The sequence below is a fragment of the Pleurodeles waltl genome, chromosome 4_1 (assembly GCF_031143425.1).
Source record: "Pleurodeles waltl isolate 20211129_DDA chromosome 4_1, aPleWal1.hap1.20221129, whole genome shotgun sequence".
In the NCBI taxonomy this organism is placed as follows: Eukaryota; Metazoa; Chordata; class Amphibia; order Caudata; family Salamandridae; genus Pleurodeles; species Pleurodeles waltl.
Genome location: NC_090442.1, coordinates 152617907 through 152644788, shown reverse-complemented (window position 1 = coordinate 152644788; position 26882 = coordinate 152617907). Strand labels below are relative to the sequence as shown.

At 44.0% G+C, this 26882-nt stretch overlaps 1 protein-coding gene across 2 annotated transcripts in view; it reads right to left on the bottom strand.

The window, feature by feature from the left end:
- Positions 1 to 26882, bottom strand: part of AGBL3 (AGBL carboxypeptidase 3) — a 480467-nt gene that overhangs the window by 338383 nt on the left and 115202 nt on the right. For both annotated transcript variants that reach the window (XM_069227938.1, XM_069227936.1), the window contains exons 3-4: positions 26187 to 26244; positions 1027 to 1209 (exon numbers count right to left, since the gene is read on the bottom strand). In XM_069227938.1, coding sequence (XP_069084039.1) covers positions 1027 to 1209; positions 26187 to 26244 — 241 coding nt within the window. The remainder of the gene's footprint in view (positions 1 to 1026; positions 1210 to 26186; positions 26245 to 26882) is intronic.

Sequence of the window (26882 nt, the reverse complement as noted above, 5' to 3'; positions counted from 1 at the left end):
TGTCAAAAGTATGCTGTTTTTCTTTTTTTAAATCTACAAGTTTGGAAACATATTGGGTAGAGCAAGCAGTGCCTGATTTCCCCTAAATCTACCAAACCCAGGCTGAGGCCTTGGACTCCATTCCCAAAGAGGAAGATGTACCACTGCAGCCATGACATTTTCCAAGTGGCAAATCAGTTACTACCTCAACTTGGGGTCAGCAAATGATGGTTTGCAACTGCAACAGCCGTCACAATCCACTGATACATTCTACCGTGAATCACAGTATTCTACTGTGAATCACAAATAGGCCAGAGACGTCCACTGCTAATTAAAATTCATAAAGGATCGCAAAAGCACAATTACAAATAAGAAACAATTTTCTTACTCATAAAAGGACTTTGAGTTTTAAAAAAGTGTTTTTGTGTTTGCAAACACTGTGGTTTTGCAAATGGTAAGCTACACATATTTAGCAAGAAATTTCAAATGTTCCTTCTATCTGCCTGACTATACCTCTCTCAATATATCCTCTGCCTCCACTCTCTGACTCATCCCAAACCTCATTCTACTACTATGATCTCCAAAATAATCCTTTCCTGACTAATCCCTCCTCTGTCGCTCCTTGGATTACCCCAAGCCACATTTAACTACTATGATCTCCTAAACAACATTTTCTAAATTCTTCCCTTATGTATCCTTCCTTTGACTCATCCCAAACCCTTTACTAGCATGAGCCCCCTAATCCACTTCTAGAGGCTCTTCCCACCTCCATCTTTCCTTTTACTCATCCCAAACCTCACCTTACTACTATGATCTCACAAATAACACTTTCTAGACTCCTCCTTCTTCTATCCCTCCAATATCCTATTCAATCAAACTAACAGACACTGCTCAAATGAACTCATATTTCCCTATACTAATCCTCTTTGAGTTACAGAGTAGTGTTTTACTTGCCAAAAAGCAATTTGACACCTTGTCAGAGGTAGTAAGCACTATATAACTACAATTACAATTTTGTACATATACTGATCTTGGATTAGAACTTACCAATGTGCCATATTCTCTCCTCTATCACCTCACACTCATAAGGCCAGCGGGCCGTGTGCATTGAGGTGACAGAAGACACTCCATAGAGACTGCGTGGCTCGCGAAGTCGTCTAACTTGCCGCCCTGAGTGATATTCAAAGATGATCTGTGTTGTTCGTTGGTTATATGGGTCACAAATGGCATCTAATAGATAAATGACAAAAAGTAATGTATAAAAATCTCTTCAGGGAACAACAGTCTTGATTTATATTGCTCTAAAATAGATTTCTGTTCAATGTTGCATCTAAATTTAATAAGATGTGAACAATTCATTACCTTTCATTTCAAAGGTGTATAAGAATATGCTATGTTTCTATTGCACCACAACAGAAAAAAAACATCTCTTTGATTCTCTTAGGGAAGGAAGCCTAACTCAATGTACCAAGGTCAGCACCTTGCTGACTAGCCCAATACATTTATTTTTGCTGAATATCTTTTTGGGATATTTGTAAAAAAAATGTATTATGGATTATTATTTAGAGTGGATGACTGCCGACCTGAAGAAGTTATCCCAGCTCTTGTCAGGGTAAACCCTTCAAGTCACTAAATTAACCTGAGCTCAATCCCCTAGCAGCTATGGCACAGAGCAGACAGGCTTAGCTGGTACATAGCTGCATAGTTCTACAGAGTTTGCTTTCCCACCCACGGGTGACACAGGTTCAAGGCACCAGCATTGAATGTGCAAGACAGGTTACTGTAGCCCCATAGAACCCCACCCAATACATTGTTGAAGTGGAATCATTGCTTTTAGGTTACTAACAATCACTAAATCGGGATTGGAGTCACAGTGGTATCAGAAACAGACTTATTTTGCTCTTTACTATATCACACGTAAATGGTACTTAGAGGAATAGACAATTTTCACTAAAAGCATTTATTGCAAAAGGGTGAACATGTTCTCAGCACATCTAAAACAACTACAGAGATGATCATAAATACAGTAAATAGGCACACCCATATACCCTAAAACCTACTTCTATGAGCTCCACTAGGAGAACAAAGAAAGTAAATCTTGCAACCTAGACTTTCTCTGGGAGAGCAATGCAGTGCATACCTTGTTAACAGCAAAACCTGTGGCTATCAGTGATTCATGAAGGAAGTGTTCCCTACCAAAGGAAAACAAACACCATAGTAGCGTCCTGCTCCTGGACTCAGTTTCTTCTCTGTATCAGGTGTGATATTGCTTCTTGTTAGTGCGCTGGCAGCAGTCATGATGATCTCCGAAAGTATCTTGTGTGATAATCTGGGTTAAGGACCTCTCCTAACAAGTGGTCAAGGGGCAGTCCTTATATACTAAATCTTATCAGAGATTGGAATTGTTGATGTAAGTTTAGGAATGTCTGACATAGATTATGTGCACCAAGCTGTGCTCCTCAGATGGGCACACCAACCTGGTTTGTCCCAGTTCCAAAATGTGTGCTGAATCTAAATATTTCTGAAGTTGTTGCACTGGACAGGATGCAGAATGACCACATGCACTGGCTATGCCTTTCTGTTCAGTCAGCAACCTCCCCATATCTTACTTGACTAATATACTCTCTCTTTGAGTCAGCCAATGTATTCATTTGCAGGTTTTGTCTTCTCTCGGCTCATACAATCTGCTTTGTGATGAAAACCATACTTTCTATGGTTCCTCTAGCCATATCTGGCTATGTTGTAATTGTGACTTAGTGAGTTTCTGCATCTTGTCTCAATTTGTATTGAGTCTATAATCCTGCGTAGCCAGTATAACTGCTTTCTCATACAGTCCTTTTTCATGTTTTGAAACATAACCCTGCTTATATCATTCCCTCTCATTATTTCCTGATATGCTTATCATAATGTCACAGGGAATCTACTGACCCATTATTTATTTCACAGTTGTGCGTTGTATAATCCCAGAGGGCACCCCTAAGCTCTGTATCTAGTAACCATCAACATTTTAATCTCCAAGACACCAATTCAAGCACGGCCTACCTGTTCCAATAGTATTTTTCCTGGGGCGTGATCAAATAGACCCCTTAAGTGCAGATAATCCTGTAATGTGAGACAAGCCTAATACTGGTATTAAAATATAAGTCAATGTGTGTCTCTGGAACAAAGGTGTACCTCACTGTCTCTGGATGATAGGTTCTCCATATGTCACTCAGACCCCAGAGCAAGTGAATTTAGTTAGTGTGGATGCTTTGAGTTCTATTGTCAGTGACAGACCACATCTATGTATTGAGTTGTTTATGAGTCCATTTAATTATCCCACAATTATTGTGAAACTGCTGGGTGTCTCTAGCAGAACTGAGCCTACTAAACCTAGGAAGGACTTTGATAGAAGGGGCAGAGCATATATTGACATCAGAGTTGTTTGCATTACAGATAATGAGAGTATCATCATGGTATATCTCCTGTAGCATCACCTTCTATCGTCACTGGTGTTTCAATTTCATCTTCCCTTGAATGATCTTGCTGGCATTTTTGCGTGCAGCTCCCTGGAGTTACTGATGTTTTTAGGTCATACCTGATGTCCTCTTCCTGTTGATTGTAAACAGTGTCTGTCTCTCTGGGCGAGTCTTTTCTTTTTTAATCTAGTGGTATTCCCCTCAGTTGCTCCAATCCCTTTGGTTGCCTGCGGGTTTATCAAATCTGCCACAGGTTCCTCTTTAATCCATCTCCAATTGTCTTCGGGAGAGTGGAAAAGGAGCATGCAGCTATGCAAAATAAATTGAAGTTTGGCTAGTGCACAAGCATGTAGCAGATGAACAATGCTTTAATTTTCTTTTCCACTTCTTCAAAGGATTCCCTCTTCCATTGTATATTTCTAGAATATAATAATCTGGGAAAATCTAGATTTTCCCCCCTTCACAACCCATGACTCTTTTTTCTCCGGTTGCGATCAGAATGTTGTCCCTATTGAGGAATTGGACAATTATTGGTCTCGGACCAGCAATAGGTAGTGGTCTTCGCGTCAGAGTCTGGTGGCCCTACTCAATGATGAAGCAGTGGGTACCCATCCCAGTAATCACTCCTATAAAAAGTTAATGAGGCCTGATTTATCAATGGATATAGGAAATCCCAGAAAGCAGAGGTGGTTTGTTCTTGCTCCTCCCTCAGCATCTTCAACTTGATCTCCTAGCTTTTTAGATTTCAATGTCCCACATGGCATTTTCTCCTGGAGCAATGTGCCCTGGACATATATGCACCTCTTTTATGGTAATCATTTCCATTGCTTTTCATACATCCTGTCTGTGCAGACAGACATGAGATCTTAGTCCCTCAGTTTTGGCCTTCGAAGAGTGTATAGCTGGCAGAATAATGTCCGCAACCTGTAACATGTCGGAGAGCTCTTCTGCAATCGTCTGCAGGCCTGCCAGAGGACCTGCCTCTGAGGCGCTAAGTTGAGAAAATGTATTTAAGGTTTACTCTGTTGAAGCTTGAGAGCTTTTGTCTTTATCCATGGCTGTACTAGCTCTCAGTCATGTCCCTTGCAATGCCATTTATTCAAGTCTGATTTGATTTTAAGGGAACAATCATGTCCCCAAAGCCACAGCTCGTGTTGCTCCCAATTGTGAAGTTGGACCTGCATGCCCTGTGGCTCTGGGAGTAGGTCTGCAGATCAGAGGCGGCACAAGCAGTTCTTTTCTGCACTACCACTGACACTAGAGGACTCCTGCTTTTGCTGCACTTCAAGATCACTCTGCCGGCAGGCATTATTTAGTTGCTGCATTGCTGGGTACTGCTCTGACCCACTGCAAATTATATTTTAGTTGAGGGGCTATCAATCCCCGGATGCGTATGCTCCTGAACCCACCTCTATATTCCTTATGTCGGTGTCACTCTTGAGTAAACCATAAAGGGTTCCCTCAACTAGTTTCACTATCAGTGGCCATGAGGGGTCTCACACTTTATTTACAGAATGTGCTGTTTAAGTAATCCCTAAGAGTTACATAGAGTCTTATCTCAAAGACCTCACTGCTCCTTTTATTTGCTGCATTGCTGGCACTTTTTTCTTTCCCCTTCTGATGGAAACATGTGGGCTGTGCTTCCCAACCCACTAGGCTTCACTTCTTGGGCCCACCAACCTTGGAGGCTAAGGGTGTCTCCCACCCAATGGCCTAATTTTCTCTTCCTCTGTGCGAATATTATATCTTGTGCATCAATATTTGCATCACCACCAGAACATCAGTGTCTTTATTTAATTTCATCTGAGCGCGCCTTCATCCGGTGCTTCCAGCTCAGCTCATCAGCTGCCTTCACCATCCTTGCTCCTCAGCTGCCGACTGCAACCTTGTCCCACGCATCTTCAGCCAACTTGTGACAATTCTGTATATTCATCCATGAGTGTAATTTCAGTAAGTTTCACCCCATGGCCCTCTTCCACATCTCCTACTAGTCTAGACACAGTCTGATTCTAATAGCTGTTCTAACTGCAGGTATTTTGTAGGATTTTATCAGGCAGCAGAGAGACGTGTCCACCATGTTGGCCTGCCAAGCCACGGCCCCTCCCATGAGAAGATCCTCTTGACATGAAATTGGGTCATGGTCATTGTTTTGGCACTATGTGTAGAACCTCTCCCGCTTCTTTGCATACCATGTTCTAGTGGATGTCCATGTTGTTTCTGATAGAATCTCCATACAAGCAGGTAGAAGGTTTAAATACCAGTACTGCCCGATTCTCTTGACATGAAATTGGGTCATGGTCACTGTTTTGGGACCATGTGTAGAACCTCTCCCACTTCTTTGCATACCATGCTCTAGTGGATGTCCATATTGATTCTGTTAGAATCTTGTAGGAGGCTGGCCTGGCTTGTAGTGGGTACCAATGGTACTTACACCTTATGCCAGGTCCAGTTATCCCTTTTGAGTAGAGTGTAGTAGTGTTCTAGCAGCTTAGGCTGATAGAGGTAGCTAGAGCAGAGCAGCCAAGGCTGAACTAGGAGACATGCAAAGCTCATGCAATACCACTTATATCATATAGGTACTATATCATAAGAAAGACAATTACTAAAAATAAAGGTACTTTATTTTAGTGACAATGTGCCAAAAATATCTCAGAGGATATACTCCCTTAGGAGGTAAGTAACATACACAAAAAATACACAAATAACCAAATCAGGTAAGTAAAACAGTCAGAAAGTAGTGCAAACACCGTAAAACACAATAGAATGCAATAGGCCTAGGGGCAACACAAACCATATACTAAGTAAGTGGAATGCGAACCACGAATTCACCCCTGGGCAACTGTAGTGTGTAGAGGGTCGCTGGGAGTGTAAGAAAACACCAAGGGTGTAAAGTAGACCCCACCCCAGGGCCCACGAAAGCAGGAGTAAAGTACTACTATTTCCCCCAAAACACACTAAAGTTGTGATAAAGGATTTTGCAAGGACCACAACAGACTGCAAAGCACTGAAGACGGATTCCTGGACCTGAAGACCTGTAAAGGAAGGGACCAAGTCCAAGAGACGCTAAAGTGTCTGGGGGGCAGGAGCCTACTAAACCCCGGATGAAGGTGCAAAATGACTGCCTCCGGTTGGAAGAAGATGCTGGTTTTGCACCAACGAAAGGAGGTAGGAGGTTCTGTTTTGTGCAGAAGATGTCCCACGGCGTGCTGGTGGATGCAGAGTTGTTTCCTTGGCAAAATACCACAAACAAGCCTTGCTGAGTCGCGGTTGAAGAAAAAAGGTGCTGCCTGGGCCCAGGAAGGACCAGGATGTCGCCACTAAGGAGGGGAGACAGAGGGGGCCCTCAGCAACGTAGAGAGCCCACTGAAAGGAGCGAAGCACCCGCAGGAGTCCTTGAACACGGGTTCAAGAAGACTGAACATGGTGGTTGTCTCAACACTGCAAAGGGAGGTCCCACGACACCAGAGGTCAACTCAGGGAGCTGAGCATTGCAGGACGGAGCGCTGGGGACCTAGGCTTGGCTGTGCATGCAGGATTTCTTGGAAATGTGCACAGAAGCCATTGTAGCTGCATATCACACGGTGCACAGGATTACTGTCTGGGGAGGGGAGGCAAGGACTTACCTCCTCCAAATTCAGACAGTTGGACGTCTGGACAGTCTGGGTCACTTGGGTCCACCACCTATGTTCCAGGGGCCACGCTCATGAGGATGAGAGGGGACCCAGAGTACCGGTGAGGCTGTAGTTTGGTGCCTGCTGAAGCAGGGGGAAGCCTCCGTCAGCCCACAGGAGATTTCTTCGTGGCTTCCAGTGCAGGGTGAAGGCAGGCAGCCCCCAGAGCATGCACCACCAGGAAACAGTCGAGAAAGCCGGCAGAATTAGGCACTACAATATCGCTGGTAGTCTTCTGGCTACCTTGTTGCAGTTTTGCAGGCTTCCTGGAGCAGTCAGCGGTCGATCCTTGGCAGAAGTCGAAGTAAGAAGTGCAGAGGAGTCCTGGTGGATTCTTGCAAGTCGTAATCTGAAGAGAAGCCTACAGGAGAGACCCTAAATAGACCTGAGTGGAGGATTGGCTACCTACCCAGGTATGCACCTATCAGGAGGGGTCTCTGACGTCACCTGTTGGCACTGGCCACTCAGAGGCCTCCAGAGTGTCCCCACACCTCTGAAAACAAGATGGCAGAGGTCTGAGACACACTGGAGGAGCTCTGGGCACCACCCCTAGGGTGGTGATGGACAGGAGAGTGGTCACTCCCCTTTCCTTTGTCCAGTTTCGCACCAGAGCAGGGACTGGGGTTCCCTAAACCGGTGTAGACTGGCTTCTGCAAGGAGGGCACCATCTGTGCCCTTCAAAGCATTTCCAGAGGCTGGGAGAGGCTACCCCTCCCCAGCCTGTAACACCTATTTCCAAAGGGAGAGGGTGTAACACCCTGCTCTCAGAGGGAATGCTTTGTTCTGCCTTCCTGGGACTGGGCTGCCCAGACCCCAGGAGGGCAGAACCCTGTCTGTGAGGTGGCAGCAGCTGTAGCTGCCGTGCAAACCTCAGAGAGCTGGTTTGGCAGTACTTGGGGTCCATAGTGGAGCCCCCAGGATGCATGGAATTGGCTCCCCAATACCAGATTTGGAATGGGGAGACAATTCCATGATCTTAGACATGTTTCCTGGCCATATTCGGAGTTACCATTGTGAAGCTACATATAGGTATTCACCTATATGTAGTGCACACGTGTAATGGTGTCCCCGCACTCACAAAGTACGGGGAAATGGCCCTGAACTATGTGGGGGCACCTTTGCTAGTGCAAGGGTGCCCTCACACTTAGTAACTTTGCACTTAACCTTCAGCAAGTGAAGGTTAGACATATAGGTGACTTATAAGTTACTTAAGTGCAGTGAAAATGGCTGTGAAATAACATGTGCGTTATTTCACGCAGGCTGCAATGGCAGTTTTGTGTAAGGGTCTGTCATCATTTCTTTTTTTACAGCCTTTGAGTGAAGCAGGTTTTCTACTGGTGGTAGGTGGAGGCAACTCAGTTTAATAGACAAGCTCATTAGCAGGATTTGGTAGCTCCAGCAGCTAAGGTAGTTAAAGGAAATTGGGCTATTAGTTGTGTGGCCTGCACAAGTAATAGGTCCACAGTTGTCTTTACTGGGAACCAAGCACCCCATTGTAGCACTTGACTCTCTCAGGGTAGCGAAGCAGAGCAGTCCAAGGCCTACTCAGGGGAGGTGGTGTGGACTAGTAGTCATCATTCACTGGCACACAATAATAAAGTTCAACAAAGCATTGTCCAGTCAGTACTTTTTATTTAGATAAAGGAGAAGTACATTTATTACACACACTACTAAATACTATGCAATAATTAACAAATATATACATTGGCAGGTGGAACGTACAATATATCACATTGTGTAATCACCTTGGACCCTCTAAAGGGGTCACACAAAGATTTCAAGTGAGTCTATTGGCTTTCAAGTGAGTCTATTGGCTTTGTCAAGGTTCAAGAGCAACAAACCACATGTTAAAAGCATAATTGTGTACCCAGATGCACTTAGAAAAAAATACTACTCCAGCATTATTGCACTTTTTAAGAATAAGGAAACATATACAGGGAGTGCAGAATTATTAGGCAAGTTGTATTTTTGAGGATTAATTTTATTATTGAACAACAACCATGTTCTCAACGAACCCAAAAAACTCATTAATATCAAAGCTGAATATTTTTGGAAGTAGTTTTTAGTTTGTTTTTAGTTTTAGCTATGTTAGGGGGATATCTGTGTGTGCAGGTGACTATTACTGTGCATAATTATTAGGCAACTCAACAAAAAAAAATATATACCCATTTCAATTATTTATTATTACCAGTGAAACCAATATAACATCTCAACATTCACAAATATACATTTCTGACATTCAAAAACAAAACAACAAAAAATCAGTGACCAATATAGCCACCTTTCTTTGCAAGGACACTCAAAAGCCTGCCATTCATGGATTCTGTCAGTGTTTTGATCTGTTCACCATCAACATTGCGTGCAGCAGCAACCACAGCCTCCCAGACACTGTTCAGAGAGGTGTACTGTTTTCCCTCCTTGTAAATCTCACATTTGATGATGGACCACAGGTTCTCAATGGGGTTCAGATCAGGTGAACAAGGAGGCCATGTCATTAGATTTCCTTCTTTTATACCCTTTCTTGCCAGCCACGCTGTGGAGTACTTGGACGCGTGTGATGGAGCATTGTCCTGCATGAAAATCATGTTTTTCTTGAAGGATGCAGACTTCTTCCTGTACCACTGCTTGAAGAAGGTGTCTTCCAGGAACTGGCAGTAGGACTGGGAGTTGAGCTGGACTCCATCCTCAACCCGAAAAGGCCCCACAAGCTCATCTTTGATGATACCAGCCCAAACCAGTACTCCACCTCCACCTTGCTGGCGTCTGAGTCAGACTGGAGCTCTCTGCCCTTTACCAATCCAGCCACGGGCCCATCCATCTGGCCCATCAAGACTCACTCTCATTTCATCAGTCCATAAAACCTTAGAAAAATCAGTCTTGAGATATTTCTTGGCCCAGTCTTGACGTTTCAGCTTGTGTGTCTTGTTCAGTGGTGGTCGTCTTTCAGCCTTTCTTACCTTGGCCATGTCTCTGAGTATTGCACACCTTGTGCTTTTGGGCACTCCAGTGATATTGCAGCTCTGAAATATGGCCAAACTGGTGGCAAGTGGCATCGTGGCAGCTGCACGCTTGACTTTTCTCAGTTCATGGGCAGTTATTTTGCGCCTTGGTTTTTCCACACGCTTCTTGCGACCCTGTTGACTATTTTGAATGAAACGCTTGATTGTTCGATGATCACGCTTCAGAAGCTTTGCAATTTTAAGAGTGCTGCATCCCTCTGCAAGATATCTCACTATTTTTGACTTTTCTGAGCCTGTCAAGTCCTTCTTTTGACCCATTTTGCCAAAGGAAAGGAAGTTGCCTAATAATTATGCACACCTGATATAGGGTGTTGATGTCATTAGACCACACCCCTTCTCATTACAGAGATGCACATCACCTAATATGCTTAATTGGTAGTAGGCTTTCGAGCCTATACAGCTTGGAGTAAGACAACATGCATAAAGAGGATGATGTGGTCAAAATACTCATTTGCCTAATAATTCTGCACTCCCTGTATACTGTGAGCAGTGATAATTTACATCATTATGGGAAGCAATAACACATTTAAAATCATTATGGTGAACCAATAAAGCATTGAAATCATTATGGTGAACCAATGAAGCATCTGAAATGAGTAAAACGAGTGTCTGTGTACTGTTTATGCATTTTTACCATCAACCTGCAATTATAGAAACAGCCCCTAAACGGCATCACATTGCAAAGAAATTGCACTGAAACCGTACACTTAGCCCCTAGAGGGCACCTTAATACATGTACTGCCTTTAACCACCGTTAGGTCTTTCAGGCCATAATGACTGCAACCATACACACACTTAGGGGCCACAGCACTGCCAGCTGTAGGGCAAAAGCTCAAGCCTTAAGAATACTTGAAAACATCAGGAGAATCCAGGAGTGGTAAATGTTTTTGAGTCCCCCTAACTTGGGGTGGGACTGGGGTTGTCTGGACACTCTCCTTTGTTCATTGGGCTTGGGCTGGCCCATCCCTGGTACAGTATGACAGCTGAGTGATTGAAGCAGATCATTTTGTTACACCCATTCCCTTCTCAGCAGCTGGGAGAAGTACTGTTAATTACTCCTTTTGTGTGGGGCAGCCTTTGATCCTGCTGCTGAAGAGAAATGTAATTGATTGGGCACATCAGGGTGACAAAAGTCCTGGGCTCTGATCCTGAGCTGAGCAAGGGAAATATGGAAACTCTAGATAACCCATAAGGTATATAGACATCATTTTGGAAGTTACATAATTGTTTTTCACCCACAGGTTACACTCCAATTCAAGATGTCAATGGTCTCTGTAGGCCAATGGGAAGTGAAACTGCACTCTGAGGCAGATCTCCCCCTATGTGTATAAAAGAGTGTCACTACTGTATAGACAAAACAGTAAATCACATTGACTTTCCCTATTAGCGTACACTGCCATTATAAGGCCTATCCCAGGTGAATATCTAACCCCGCAGGGTCCCCGTTGTGCCAGGCTACCTGTGCGTAGTTACTGGGCTGAGCACAACAGCAGTCTCCCCCGCTCAGACGCACACACGTTTGCACATGTGTTCACGTGTAACCAGCCAAGTGCTCCTTACTCTTGCCGCGTCGCAGGGGCCTTAGCTTAGAAGACGGACACTGGCCGTAAACACACGCAGTCCGTTTGCCATGTGATTACCGTGGGTGAGACATTGGTAGTGAGTCTCACCCACAGTAAAAAGTCCAAAACCAAGTGATCAAAAAAATCAAAAAAAAGTCTGGGCATACTGAATGGACAGAACACAATTGTAGCTGTAGTCATTTGGGATTTTGGATATCTTCAAGAAGGGTGCTTCATGGGCGATGTGTGTCAGAATCCGAGTACAAAATATCATCTACAAAAATGTCTTAGGAAGAATATGTGCTACTACAATATGGTGATGGGTATTATATGTAGAGATGTACTATACTTATGTCAGCATCCACGAACCTTGAAAATATGTAGATTTTTAAAACATATGTGTGTTTGGAGTACAGAACAGGAAACAATATTTTTGTAAAACACAATATTCTGGTAGAATATATTGGTATTATCTTAGCAATATTTCAGAAGAATTGGTAAAAATGTGGGAAGGGTTCAACATGGGAGCCTAGTTAGGATAGTTTAAGGACCCTCCACCACCCGTGCTGAGTTACCATTATATCTTTATGCTCACACTGCCTGGCAATCAAAGTGCCATTGACTTGAGAATGCAAGTAAAACCTCGGCTTGTTGTCTGGGGGAGGGGGAATTCTGAGGGAGGACTGAAGCCTTGGAGGGTCATGGAAACTGGACTCGTGAAAGCCACAGAGAGATAAAGTTGGACTCGACTGTGACTAGGCCTTGCCGGAAAATAGTGACTGGGCCTGGCTCCCACTTCTACATGTGCCCTGGTATCCTAGACGATTTCCCTACTGGGCTGGGTGTTTGAGCTGTGACTTGGAGGAAGATATACAGTTTTCTGTGAAGCTGGCTCTGAACTTTAGTTATAGTCCTGAAACACAGGGTTATTGAAGGCTTTCTTTCCCTTGAATGTGTGTGTCCCGACCCCCTAAAAGATTTCCTTATACTTTGGAATATTTGCAACACCAGTATTGATGAACAGAGTGTTTCGCTCTAAGCTGTGAAAGTGCGGCATTTGATTTCCCTGCCCTTTGGAAACATGGACACTGGATGGAATAACTGTGTTTTTATGTACCTGAAAATTGAACAGCGCCGAGACCATTCTCTGGGGAACTTAAATGTGTTTCAGTACATAAAACAAATACACTGCTGCTCTCTGGTGGCTATTTTGAAAAGCACGATTTACGGGCTTCTGAAGCTACTGTTGATGTGGACACTTGTTTGCGGTTACAACAAAATCACGTGATCACCTTGACCAAGCGATGTTATTTCGGTATATTTTTTCTTATTAAGCTGTATCCCCTTTTATTAAATTAATTTGGGATTTTATCTGTTTAATTTCTTCACTTTAAAGTTGTTTTGGTGCTTCTAAAATACTTTAAAATAATTTCTCTGTGAAATGCCTTTGACTAACAGAGGATTTCTCATTAAAACATACTGTCCACGTCTTGGATCACTTAACTTTGTGGGAGTCTATCCACTGCTCTTCTCCTAGTAAATAATCCAATTTCTTTCACCTATTACCGAATTTGTCAAAGAGAATACGCCCTATACTGCTTACTAAAGAAAACACACCTTTATAATTGCTATACAAACGAGTCGCTCTGCAAAGGTTAGAAATACACTGCAAAATGGCACTAACACAATTTACTTTGCAACTGTTAACCAGCCCACCAAGCAAGCGATCTCAGAGAAAACAGGGAGAAGTGGAATGGTTAGTGTGTTTTAAACAGCATCCAAAACACGAAAACCATATTAAAATATTTGTTGCTCCTGCCTTGTGTACTGAAAACTTACTTTTTTAATAACTCAGCAAAGATCTGTACAACACAAAGGAAATAAAAAATGACACTTCTATCTGTGTACTCAACTCATCTCACTGCTGCATGACTGATCATGAATGGCAGCTCTAAACCAAAAACTGATGAATGAAACCTACAACAACCAACGTCTGAGTAAGGTCTAGCTCAGTCTCCTTCACTGTGTAGTTTGCATGAGCTCTGTGAGAGAGCAAAAGCGATCTCTGACAAAACAAGCTTTTGCAATGCAATAGGAATCGCATTTGCCTGAGTTAGAGCTATCATCATTGTAAATACATAATTAGACTTTTCTTGCCACATAAATTGGTCAACCCTGCCTCATAATTTCGTCTTTTCCTGCCATATAATTCCAGTGGTCCTGCATATAACTAAAGCACTTCTATTTACCTTCTTCCTTTATGAGCAGCAAAAAATGAAAATGTTGCCATTCAGCATCCTAATGTAAATCTGCCACGCCAATTCCAATAGAATACCACTTTCACACACCCTCCCCACCCCACCATCAGCTGGCTGGCTAACACAATTCCCAAAAGAACAAACAGAAGACAGCCACGGAGGAGTAACGAGAGAAACTAGAAGGGTCACCAAAACATATCAAGAGGGTTCAAACAGTCAGATTATGACAAGGATGTTATGTTGGCCTGAATCATGGTCATAACTGTAATAAGGAGAGATTAATAAAACATATACGATCATCATTTAAACCCAATGATAAGAGCATTCCGGTTGGAGGCACTACTTGGTAAATTTGACTATGGTTTTAAAAGAAAGTGGTATTCAAAGGCATAAACTAAGAACAAAAAGTGCACATTCACCTCGTTTTATAGAATATTAAGATGTTCACTAATTCTTCACTAGATGGCAACTTCTCATTTAAATGGATAGAGTAGGCGTGGTAGCCACCACAACTCCCTTGAGATGACGAATTCTAGAGTCCATGCGTAAAGGCTGCCAGAAATCACTTTTTACTTTTGGGTACATGGTGAGGTACTGCTTCTGAGCCGGGAGGGTTGGGCCGACAGTTGCAACTTGTAGGATTGGCGTATTCGCCTACAAACAAAAATGCTGCCATCCCTACACCAGCAGTCTAGCCTAAAAGCGAGAGTCCAGCTACGATAAGGTGGCAAGGTAACGTGCACTGGAGGAGTGTGAGACTTTAACCATACTGAGTTCACCACTTGCCTGTCCGCAGAAGCCAGAATCTCAAAACCCAACCATCTGCAGAAGAAAAACGGCCTAGCGTTGTGATATTTGACTATGCTCGTGAAAGGAAAAACACTAAATCACAAGAAAAATGTACATGTACAGCCCACACCGTATCTCCTCCTAGCATAAAAAAACTCAGCATGGCTAGCGCAGCAGAGGTGGGGAAAAAAACACTGGTAACGCTTCGAACTGTGGAACAGCCCAGCCACTGCAATGGAAGACGGACTTGTTCGAATGTGTCCAGCCAAATTCCCTTAAGAGCGAAGAACTGCCCTTAAATGTAATTGAGAAGGGGTCACGCACAGCTCGAAACGCAGGAAACTCAACAGTTACTTTGGACATTTTAACACTGCTGCGCACTAAAGAAATGGGATTTCTAATAAATACATACTTCTTTGTTTTAAAGTACTTTATAATGTTTAATATATCTGCCAATCGGTGGAAAAGGAGTAGAACAGTGATCTGAAGCGAACATGGCATTCCCAGTTGTAATCTTGTACATGAACTGTACTAAAATGGACGCAGTTGTTACCCTACCTAAGATGAACAACAAGCCATCTAGCTTCTGTTTCTAACATGGTGGCCGGTGAAAATTGCTCCTCCAGGGAAATGTATGTTCACTAACCAAACCTGCATAAATGTTGCATTGCACATACGGAGTGGTGGAATGTTGTTGTGTTTGTTTCTTGAACAAAAGATGAGCCCTGTGAAAAAAAATATGTATTTGTTTTTATGCGATTTAGAAGAGACTCCATGTTGTCAGTCTTCATCACATTCCTCTATACTTGATGCTTAGGTTGCGTTTTTTTTAAAAACTGGATTACTGTGTATGCCACTCAATGAGCAAGTGCTGTGCACATCCTCGCAGCCAATAGACATTTAAGGTGGTTCCTATAGGCTAATGAGGTAGACAATTGCAGCAAGTTTGGAATAGAAGAAGGAAAGTGTTCGTTAAGTATGATCTCGGCAAAGCAGTTTGTTTTATCTTAACAGCCTTTAACTTCAAAAGAAACTCCTGAAAGATAGTGTAGCGTTTTCTATGGACATCCTTCCAGCCTTTCAATTTGATGATTTACTGCCTTGTTTACAGAAACAGCGCAGGAGCAAAGCTAAGGTCAGAGCAAGAATGCTCTGCAAATGAAAAGGGAAGTTTCACCAAACATAAGCAGGAAACCACAAAGAAAAAAGTCCCTCAAAGAACAGATAAACATGACAAAGCGTAATTAATCATTAGTTAGTCCCTGCTCCCAAAGCGAAAAAGGAGGGACAAAGAGGCATGACTGACCACTAGCAAGCAAGGATGTGAAATGACACTGAAACAAAAATGAATGGCTTGAAGCCCACAGAAAAAGTATACTTAGAAGTATAGAAGAGGTCGTACGTTTACACTCGACCTAAACAACGGGTGAGGGTTGAAAAAAAGAGACCTCATGATATAAGTACAGCAGCTGATGTGGCAACTCGTGACATAATCATGCCCTTAGCTTTTCTTAATTACTCATTCTTTGAGGGTTGGAAATGTGGAGTTCGCATGCATGCTATTATTATTCTATGGAGTCCATTTTAAAAGGACCTACATGAGCATTCAGGTGGTCTTAGTCCTTGTTCTATTTTCTTCACAACCCAGCTGCCAAAAAACCTGGTGCCAAAAAACATCTAGTTTCGCTAGCTTTTCCCACTGTGGCTCCAATGTAAAACCTCATATGCCAGTGGTGAAGGCTGGGTCAAAGCTGGGAAGGAAGGACAGAAAAGGACCAAAGAGTATCTACATTGCTACAAAGGTATGTCTTCAATTCTTCTCCTGGTGTGCCTCCTGCTCAACTTGATGAAAACAGAACTCACTTAATTAGACAGTATATGGAGAACCAATATTCAAGCGATTGAGTAGTGAAGAAATTCATGCCCAAAGCGCCATCACTTCAGAATGACACATCCAAGGGGCAGTATCTCCATAGGTGCGAAGAGCTGCCCACGTGGCTAGACTACATGTTTTCAAAATAAGGCACATGCCTGCAAAGGCAACCTTAGCTTTGGTGGAATGCTTAAATAGTCTATCAGGGCACAGATTTTTGAATGGCTTTAAACAAGGAGTCAGTCCTAGGAGTCCAAAGTCCTAATCTGTATTATGCACTAGTGCACTAGGGTCAACTATATTTGCTTCAGGAACAGCCTGATAACATATCTATTCCGTGCTCGGTCAGTGGCTCAGTGGACTAATGTATTCACATCAGAGATGTGTATCATCAAACAACTTGGTAGTAGTGGTATTTCAATGGCACTTCTACAACGAACAATTGTCAGTGGGTAAAGAATAATCTATAACACAATAAGAGTAAGTTTAGGGTGGTGCTTTAGGTATCAAAACACCATGCTACCAGGGGTGCTAAATCCCAATGAATCAAAGGATCCACTGTGTATGTCAAACAACAAATTAAATGTCCCAGCACTCAGTAGACAGTCCAAACTAAAGTAAATGTTCATAGAAATTGGATGGAACAGTTAAACGGTTTAATGAGAAGAGATGAACTCTGTAGTCTTCTGTGCATTCATGTCTGAACATCAGCCGACACGTGTAATGTCACAAAGTGACTTTTTCAAGGCTATAAATAAGGTAGAGTAGGGTAGTTAAAATGAGGCTAAAAAAGTAACGAATTCCATGTAAGGGAAAACATCCAGTGGGTCCAAGATGAGAACTGGTCGTAATATCAGTCCTTGGAAATTAGTCCTGGAGCATAAGTATTTGTTATTCCTAAAACAGTGGTTACATCCATAAAGTATGGACAATCAAGAAAAACTGCACCCAGTATTCTCAGATCCCAAAGTAATTCCCTCTTATAGAAATAATAGTAATGTTAAGTTGGAGACTTTAGTAAGTCCCTTTCAAAAGTAAATACACAACACGGTATGGAGGCACCCCGAAAGAGGACTAATGCTGGGACCATTATTTCCATAAGAGCTCATCTCTTCCCAATAAACCGTTTAACTGTTCCATCCAATATCTTTGGACATTTACTTTTGTTTGGACTTTCTACTCAGTGCTGAGGTATTTGTAGTTAACATCAGAGATTGTGTCTGTTCTCATGGTCACAGGTTTGAATGGGGCCACTCAGTCATTAATCCTTCCAAGGTCAATAAAAGGAGTATCGTTATATTAGGTAACGATAAGCATTTCTTATTTCAGAGCTAAAAGTCCGAAGACTTGGGTGAATGTGTGCATTACAAATACACATTAGGTTATCTTCCATGTCTACAACTAAACCTTCTTAACTGAGGAAAGGGATGAAGAATATTGACAGGCCTTACCATCACTGAAAGGAATCTAACCACCCCTACCCAATTGCCACCCATGTGTCCCCTTGTGCTCTGTGCTTCATTTACAGCACTCTGAAGTATGTGAAAGGTGACATACACAGTTCTTAAAACAATTGTATTAAATACTTCCTTCCACCTTGTCTGCTACTTACTACTACGTCACCACCCAAAAATGGCTGAACTGGGTGTCTCACTGTCCTATGTTGTATGCTATGGTGGGCGGAAACAAAATGAGGATATGGTTAAAGGTGAACAGACCAGTGGATGAAGATGGCTGAAAAGCAATCCCATGCCATTTGAGAGAATGGGACGGTTTTGCATTTCTCAAATGGTGATTTCCTATAAGAAATCGCTATTTGGGAAATGCAAAACCAAGGATGAATATGGGCAAAAGGCCCTCCTTGGGGCACCCCAAAAATAGTGGTGCACACGGAGAGCACACATATGCCCAAGGGGCATGTGTGTGCTCTATTGCACTTAAAAAAAAAAAGCATCTTTTTTTTTTAATTGCACATGGTTACCATCATGTTGAAGTTAATGGTAATTGCATTTTCTAAATGCTCATTTTGCATTTAGGAAATGCTTTGTACATGTGCCAAGAAATCGCAAATAGAAATCCCTATTTGCAATTTCCTATTCTGGGAATCGCAAATTGCGATTTCTACAGAGTAGAAATCACAATTTGCGATTCCTTAAAGGGCTTTGTACATAAGAAAAGCCCAGCTTGCATTTCTTAACGGCCCGAAATAGCGATTCAGACCTTTAAGAAATGCAAACAGGCTTCGTACATCTGTGCAAGTTTAAGTAATACACAGCAGACATTAAACACTATGATGGTGGCTTGTCATTTGTTCACATATCATGTACTGTAAATTTCTTTGCTGGCCAATAATGAGACAGGCTGCCAAAAGAAGTATGGGCTTTACGTCTGGCACCTGCAGTTGCAGTGCTGGCTTAAGGGCAGTGCGACTGGTGCAGCCACACCTGGTGCTTCCTTTGGTGGGAGACGCTGTGTCTAAAAATAACTTTTGGTGTAAAAGCAGGTGAACTTCCTTAAACTTCATGATAACTCTGGTGATTAATGTTTCTACTGGAGAGGGATCAGAATTTTGTCTAGTGGCAGTTTTGGCTCATCATAAAGTAGGGAAGAGGGTTAATGAGCCTGCTGCAAAGAATGTGAACCATGCATATTAAAGAACTGACTGTGAGTGAACTATGGGTAGCAGTATAAGAAAATGAAATGTATGCCAGAAAAAGTCTATGGAGAGATGCGGTGCACTGTTGGAGACTGGTAGTGATGGAATTCATGGCGAAGGTGGCCATGGGGAGGCGCCAAAAAAGACTGCTGCACCGAGTGTCACCAGTGCTAAAGCAGGCCCGGTGCAGTTGCATCTCTCCACCACAGGACTTTTTGTTCACTTTAGAATGCAATGACCACAATGCAATGTATAGGGTATGCCTGATGAAGGAGACTGGTTGTCATTGCTTGGCCACTCAGTGGTCGCTCAAGGGAGAGATCAATCTATGATATATTTCTGCTGCATGACAATAATATGGGCTGTTGAGTGTTTGATTTTCATTAGTTTAGTGATTGTTAGGTGTCGTTGTCCCATGACCCTTTATATTGCTCTGGGCAATCCAGATGCTGCCCTCTCACCAGCACTTCTGAAAACAGCAAGGGGGCTTTTATTTTTACACCAGGATCCAATTAACAATACTGCAAGCATGACCCACCAGAAACCATTCAGCATGTTGCTATCTGTCACAGCACTTTTCAGAGGGCTATGGGACAAGCACAAGATATTGGGTCCAATCTTGGAGGTTGGGGCTTTCTACTTCTGTCCCGGACCCTGTAACCTGGATCCTGAGCAACTGGGTCAAATACCCCTTCGGCACTTCTGAGTGGTAGTGCAGGTTGAGCATTCCAACGGCTCTTGAGATGGAGGAAGAAACAAGGGCGTGAACACAGGCTCACAACTTAAAGTACATCCAATGGTAGCAATACATGATTGTCCAGTCCAATACTGTCTTTTTATAACAAAAGTATGGCATACACAAACAATGCACACAACCCCCTGAGGTCAGGGTGCTAGAATTAAACAGGAAGGCCACAGACTCCCACTCCCCCCTCACTGGCATTAGTGCTTATTCTCCATTCACTATAGGCAACATTTAGGTTAGGCCCACTAGCACTTTGAGCGTTATCTGGCAGACAAGTTCCCCCAAGGCCTTTCAGCCCTTTGATCAGTCTTACCTGCATCTGCAGGGACTACACTACTGGTGTCTCTTAGAGCGTCATATCCGCAGGCCTGGAGGCATAGGAGCTGCCTTCAATGAGTAACATTTGCGGCTCTGCAGGGGCAGCAGCTAGGTGTCCTTAGTGCTCCTCCAGCAGTGTGACGATAAGTTTCACTTGATCCCTTCCACAGGTAGGGGATGCTTGGGGGTTTGACGGCTTATGGTTACGATTCTCAGTATGGGCTCTGGCCTGCAAGTGTCACCACAGTGGCTTTTTCTCTTGATGACAGCATTAACCAGGCTACAATCCTTGTCCTTTCTGGTGGCCCCTCTCTGGCAAACAGGATTTCCGACTCTCCTACCACATCCAGCAACAGCCCGATTGGCATGGTTAACTTCACGGCAGCCTCCTCTAGCATACAGGGTCACCAACTTAGACACCTCACAGAGATGATGACCTGATCAGCATGGTTAACTTCACAATGTCCCCCACTGGCATACGAGATTGGCGACCTTCCCACCATACATGGGCCACAGCCATATCGGCATGGCAGTCCTCTTCTTCCACCTCGCTGAAGCAATCCACTAGCTAGGGTCCCCCACTGGACCTTCCTCCCTCCAGCAATCTCCTTTTCCTCACAGGGCACACTGGTCTTGGCAAGCAGGCAGGCTGGCAGGCAGGCATGCTGGTGCTTAATACTCCAGTGGCAGGTGGTCTTGGATTTTTCCTGGGTAATGTCCCTTCACTCAGCTGGGAGGCTGGCAGCTCTTAACTCTCAATCCTGGTCCCAGGCAGAAGTCTTGCAGAGTTTCTCTTCCTCGCACTGCTTGATGAGCTGCCTGGGAGCTGACAACTTTGATGTTAGTTTGTGTTGAACGTCTCCTTCCTTTTGGAGTACCCTCTTCTTTGCCCGGCCCTTCCTCCGGGAAGTGGTCTGTCGCAGCAGGAGAGTCTTCAAATGCGATAGCCCCACAACACAGGTCAGGGAGTGATTAGAGGTTCAGGCCTGGATGCTAGCCACAGCCATATGTGTATCAAAAGATTATCACAGGGCCCCAATCCTACTCCTTATGATTCTCTTTTCAGCCTCATCCCCTTCTTAAGATGTGCCTAGGAACCTTTCCAGTGACTACTCTCTGAATCAAAGAGCACCATTTGAAGTGTACTAAGGAGCCTAGATCTTCCTCCTCCAGTGTGTGTATCGCACCAAGATTGCAGGAATGCAGCAATCCACTAATCTTTCTGGGGGATTCCTCTACTTTCTCATGCTCCTCTCACAACTGAGAAAACATGGGAGAGTGTTTCATGCCCAGAGCGTATGTCATCAACCTATGTCCGAGAGTCTGCATTACGAGCACTAGGCGTTTGATCCTTGGAAGTATTTGTTCTGGGGTCAGGCAAGCCCTGTGTGTTATATAAAATGCATGAGTCTGAGGTGAGCGTTCCTCTTCACTGAATAAGAATAGGCGACCACCCAATCACATTCTTTGTCATTAGGTCATCTTCCCTTGTGTCAGGAATGCTCTGTAAACCCATGGGATGATGTCCCATTCTATTGGTATGGAAGCTCTGTAATATTCTGTGTTGTAGTGGTTCTTTTTGCTCAAAGTGCAGGTCACCACCCCGTAGGTAAGGAAGTGACCCTGGGGTATGTTGTACTGTTCTCTCAGTTCTTTGACGGTCTCTCCGGGAATAACACACCAAAGGTTTGAAGCCCACACATTTGCCACTGTTTCACATTAATTAGGTAGAGAATCGTGGAGGGGGTCCCATATGTCTCTAGGTCTGCTCTTGGGAGGGGTCAAAAGATAGTAAGTGTCCAATTGTTCCTGACAATACTATAAATCATGGAGCCATGTCTTCACATCAGGCAGGTTATCTTCCCTCAATGGCAAGCCACCCACCTCCAAGCCACCAACAAGGCTATTGACACATATTGCCGCTCGCCCTGTGGTATATTTAGAGTGCAGCCCATCAATCCAAATTGGGTGAGGGTGTACAAATCATTGCAGGAAGACCCTGGCATATCAATACTAATAGGTGGCTATAGAAGGGCACAGTCAGGCACAATGGATAAAGTCTGCCTTGATGGCACCAATGGGGTCACATCTGGAATATAGTTGTGGCCCCCAGGCACAGAGTTTAAGAAAGTGTAGTACACCAGGTGTAAGAATTTACAATATATTAGCCGAAGCCAGCTGTTTGGGGCCAGGGCCCCAATCTGTGTGCAGCAGAAAGCCCAGTACTTGGTGGTTATCGTTTCTCCCAAGTCCTCCTCCCATGCGTCCTTCGCTACTGGTATTACAAGCGGGGCAGTAGCCTGTGCTGTCATGTATAAACAAGTAACTAAGTGCCTGTAAGATTCCACAGACAGTAGAGTTGCCAATGCCTGACATTCAGGAGGCGCTCATAAGAATGTGGGGTAGTGTTCTTTGCATTGTGCACATATCTGTTAATATAGAAATAAATCTAGGGGTGTGGTCCCCACCCAGCTTATCACACTTCTGGTAGGTATAAATTGCCATTTGGGAACAGGTCACCCACGGACTTCACTTCCGAGGTAGCTAATCTGACCAAAGGTGCTTAGCAACGGAAGAATGTGCATAAGAGTCTGGTGTGGTGAATATAACATAGCACCCCCATATCGCCTGCATATGCCCTCCTGTGCCATCTGCGTGTTTGCCAATGTGTGGATTTCCACAAGCTTTGGCACCTGCCTTATGAGTGTGATGAGTGGGACTGGGAAGGCCATATCGTGCTCAATAGCAATATATACTATATAGAGTGGAGGGTGCAGCCAATAATACGCATATTGTGCTTGCCCACAGAGATAGTACAACTCGAAGACTGGTACAGTCAGACCGCCGTGTTTGCATGGCAAAGTAACAGCATTTCAATTGACCCGCAGCTGTTTAGCTGCCTGTGCAAGTTTAATCATGAGGGGCTTGAGAGTGTTAAAAAAGTACCTATTCAAGAGAATGTGTATGTTATTGAATACGTATAAAGGTTTTGGTAGGAGAATCATCTTCATTTGGGCAATTCTACCATGCAAGGACAAGGGAACTGTAAGCCACAGCGCCACCTGATCTTCCATTTTTGACATGGTAGGCCATCATTTTCATTGATTATGGTCTCCCTGTCTCGGCTATCTCAAATGCGATGGTATCTGAGGGATGCACTGCATCAGGGGATGTGATTGTTCAGCTGCTCAGCCTTTGTTGCTGGGGTTAGGGGAAATACGGCAGACTTTTTCCAGTTTATTGCTATTCCTGATAGTATCTGGAACATGGTAAATTCTTGTATAACAGGGGTAAGATTATGGCCAGATTACAGCACACAGGGATACAAATCAATTGTGTGGTGAAAATGCAACCCCATTATGCTCCTGCAGCTGCCTAATGGCACAGGCCAAAGGCTCCACCACAACTGCAATTAGCAAAGGGGGGGCAGAGGGCAACCCTGCCAGGTGCTCGCCTGATCTCAAACTGGTCAGATACCAGACCACCCCTCGAACTGTGGCCCTAGGAGTAGTGTACAGCAGCTATATGAAGTGAATAAAACACATTGGAACGACCATGCGGCTCAATACAGCAAAGAAGGTATCCCCACTTGCCACTGCTTCCTGCATTGGATCAATTTGGTGTAAAAGTGCAAATAGCATTTGCAGATTATGCAAAGTAGACCTTCCAGGTATAAACCTCACTTGGTCCAGGAAGACCAAGCTGGGTAGCAGGAGTAGGATTCTGTTGGCTAGAATTTTGGCAAACATCTTTGAATCAGTGTTTATAAGTGACAGTGGGCGGTAACAATCTGGGTATTGTGGGTGCTTTCCAGATTTTACCAGCATCATGAGGATGGCCTCCTGAAAGGAAGGGGGTGTGTGCCACTCTCCCATGCCTCCAAAAATAGAAGCTGGAGTTTGGGTGCCAGGATATTTGCACAGACTTTGTCAAATTCAGCTGTAAACCTGTTGGCTCAAAGCGAATTGCTTGTGTGCAGGCCAGATATGGCCTCGGTGATTTAAGGCCTGATTTAGAGTTTGTCGAAGGGGGTTTCTCCATCACAAACATGACGGATATCCTGTCCACTGTATTACGATTCCATTATAGCCTATGGAAATTGTGATACAATGGGCGGGATATGCGTCACATTTGTGACAGAGTATCCCCTCCGCCAAACTCTAAATCAGGCCCTTAGGAGAGTAATGGGCTCCTCCAAGAAAAGACGGCGGGCTCTCTAACCAAGCCAATGCAACTCTGTCAAAGTATGTTGGATAGTATGCTGATGTGGTATAGTAGTGTGCCGCACATAATTTTGTGTAGTACTCTACAAATTTCGGTAAAATAGTCTCCAATTCTTGCCTTACAGTACCATCATTGCCTTGCAGTTGAGTCACAATGGGTGGTCCTTTCTTCTGTCACACCAGACTGGCAACAGTTCTGCCCAAACGGTTGGCCTCACCGTGTGCGCAGGCAATGGCAAAGCAGTACATTAGTTTAGTCTCCCTATCCGCTTCTTCTCTGAACTCATCATGCTTGGCACGCATGTCGACTAATATATCTGCAGAGGGGTTATGGTTATACGGATATTATGAGGTGCATAATTCTTTCTCTAGAACATTTAACCAGTTGAGGTTAGCTGTCCGCACGCTGTATTACTTGGCAATACATATACCCCTTATGTAGGCTTTAAACGCTTCTGACAAAAGCCTGAGTGATGTTACAGAGCCCTCATAAAGTGAGAAGTAGGCTACAGTCTCTTATCTTATTTCCTCCACAAATGCCATATCAATGAACTCCAGTCGAGAGAGTCACTGCATGTAAGCACTATGGGGGTCATTATGAACACGCTGGCGGTGTTATCACAGACCGCCAGCCCCTTGAGACCCCGCCGGCCGAATTGTGAATATTCTGCTGGGCCGGCAGGCAGAAACAGTGTTTCCGCCAGCCGGCCCAGCAGAATGCTGGGCCGGGACATTGCCGATGGCTCCACATGGAGCCGTCGTCAATGCCACTGTGCGGCTGGTGCAGCAGCACCCATCACGCAATCACTGCCTGTAAATCGGGCAGTGACCTGCGCGACGGGGCACTGCACAGGGGCCCCTACACTGCCCATGCCAAGTGCATGGGCAGTACAGGGGTCCCCAGGGGGTGCCCGGAGCACCCCTTCCGCCAGCCTTTCCCTGGCTGGCGGAACAAGGGTTCTTTGTCGGATGAAGAATTCCACCATAGTCAGGCTGCCTGTCGGCGGTAGCCTGGCGGTGGCGGAAGGCCGCCTGTGGCAGTCCCCACTGCCTTCATTATGTGGAGGTCGAGACCGCCATGCCGGTGGCGGTAAATTCCGCCGCTATCCGGCATGGCGATCTCGACCGACAAATTCATAATGAGGGCCAATATCTGGCATCGTTATGATAAGTTTAACAGGTGAGTGGTCAGAAGATGCACATGGGAGATGTCTGATATGTATGACCTAGCCCCTAATGTCCTGGGTGCACAGCTAATAGTCGATCCGAGCCCAGGCGCCATGTGCCTTTGAGACATGGGGGCCATCCCACAGAACTGGGTGATTCTCTCGCCAGAGGTCAAGTATGTTGTAGGATAGAGTAAATTGAGGTCCAGTACTAAAATGACCTAAAATAAAACATTTTCTAAAGTCTAAATATACATTTTTCACTGACTTACACCTTGTTGCTGCTAATACAAACAATACAGAAAACAAACTGATATCTATGCTTGGTCTGGGATCAGATAAAGAATTGCAAAAGCCTCTGGATGATACAATTATGAGAAAGAACTTCAAGCTAGAAGTATGAGAGACTTTTTCTAAAAATTTTAACCAGGGAAGTCATGAAACTGTGGAAACAAAAGAGAAACTCGCCTGAGAATTCATACTGCTGGTGATTTTCTGGCCCAAATGGGCTAAAGGAATCTTCATCCTTAAAGAGAAACAGAAAGATATTAGTGTGAGAAAGTAGATTATTAGTTGGCGTGGATGGCAGTCTGACGCAAGTAATAATGTCCTAGTCTTAGGTTCATCAACGTTTTCAAAAATGTAATACTGAGCTCAATTCCTGGTAGCTAAGGCATGGAGCAGACATGCTTAAACTTAAAATGTGTAAAGCATTTCGAATTACCAAAACAGTTAGAAAGGTTGAGAAAACAATGCACTAAAAATTCCACTTCAATTTATAAAAACTAGAGACTAATGATTTAATGAACAAGATGACACTAAAACATCAAAATCCAATGAAGAACTGACTATATGAATTTTAGTTTTAAATGAAAATAGTGCCAAACATTGTTAAGCACCAACTGCTGTCATCTCACTGCACTTGACCTGGGCCTAGGCACAATTTAAGGTCGATTGCAATAGAGTGCAGGTCAGATACAGAACCCACATTCGTCCCAGTGGGAAGTTTTACCTTCTAACTTAATCTGTGAAATGGAAGTCATAAATCCTCAGCGGGCGAAGGCAATATACTGTGGCCACGATGGGCTCCACAAAGCCGGATAGTCATCGGCCGAAGTCCCTGTGAAGCCACTGACTTTTGGCGGGAAACCTCAGAGAGGGAGA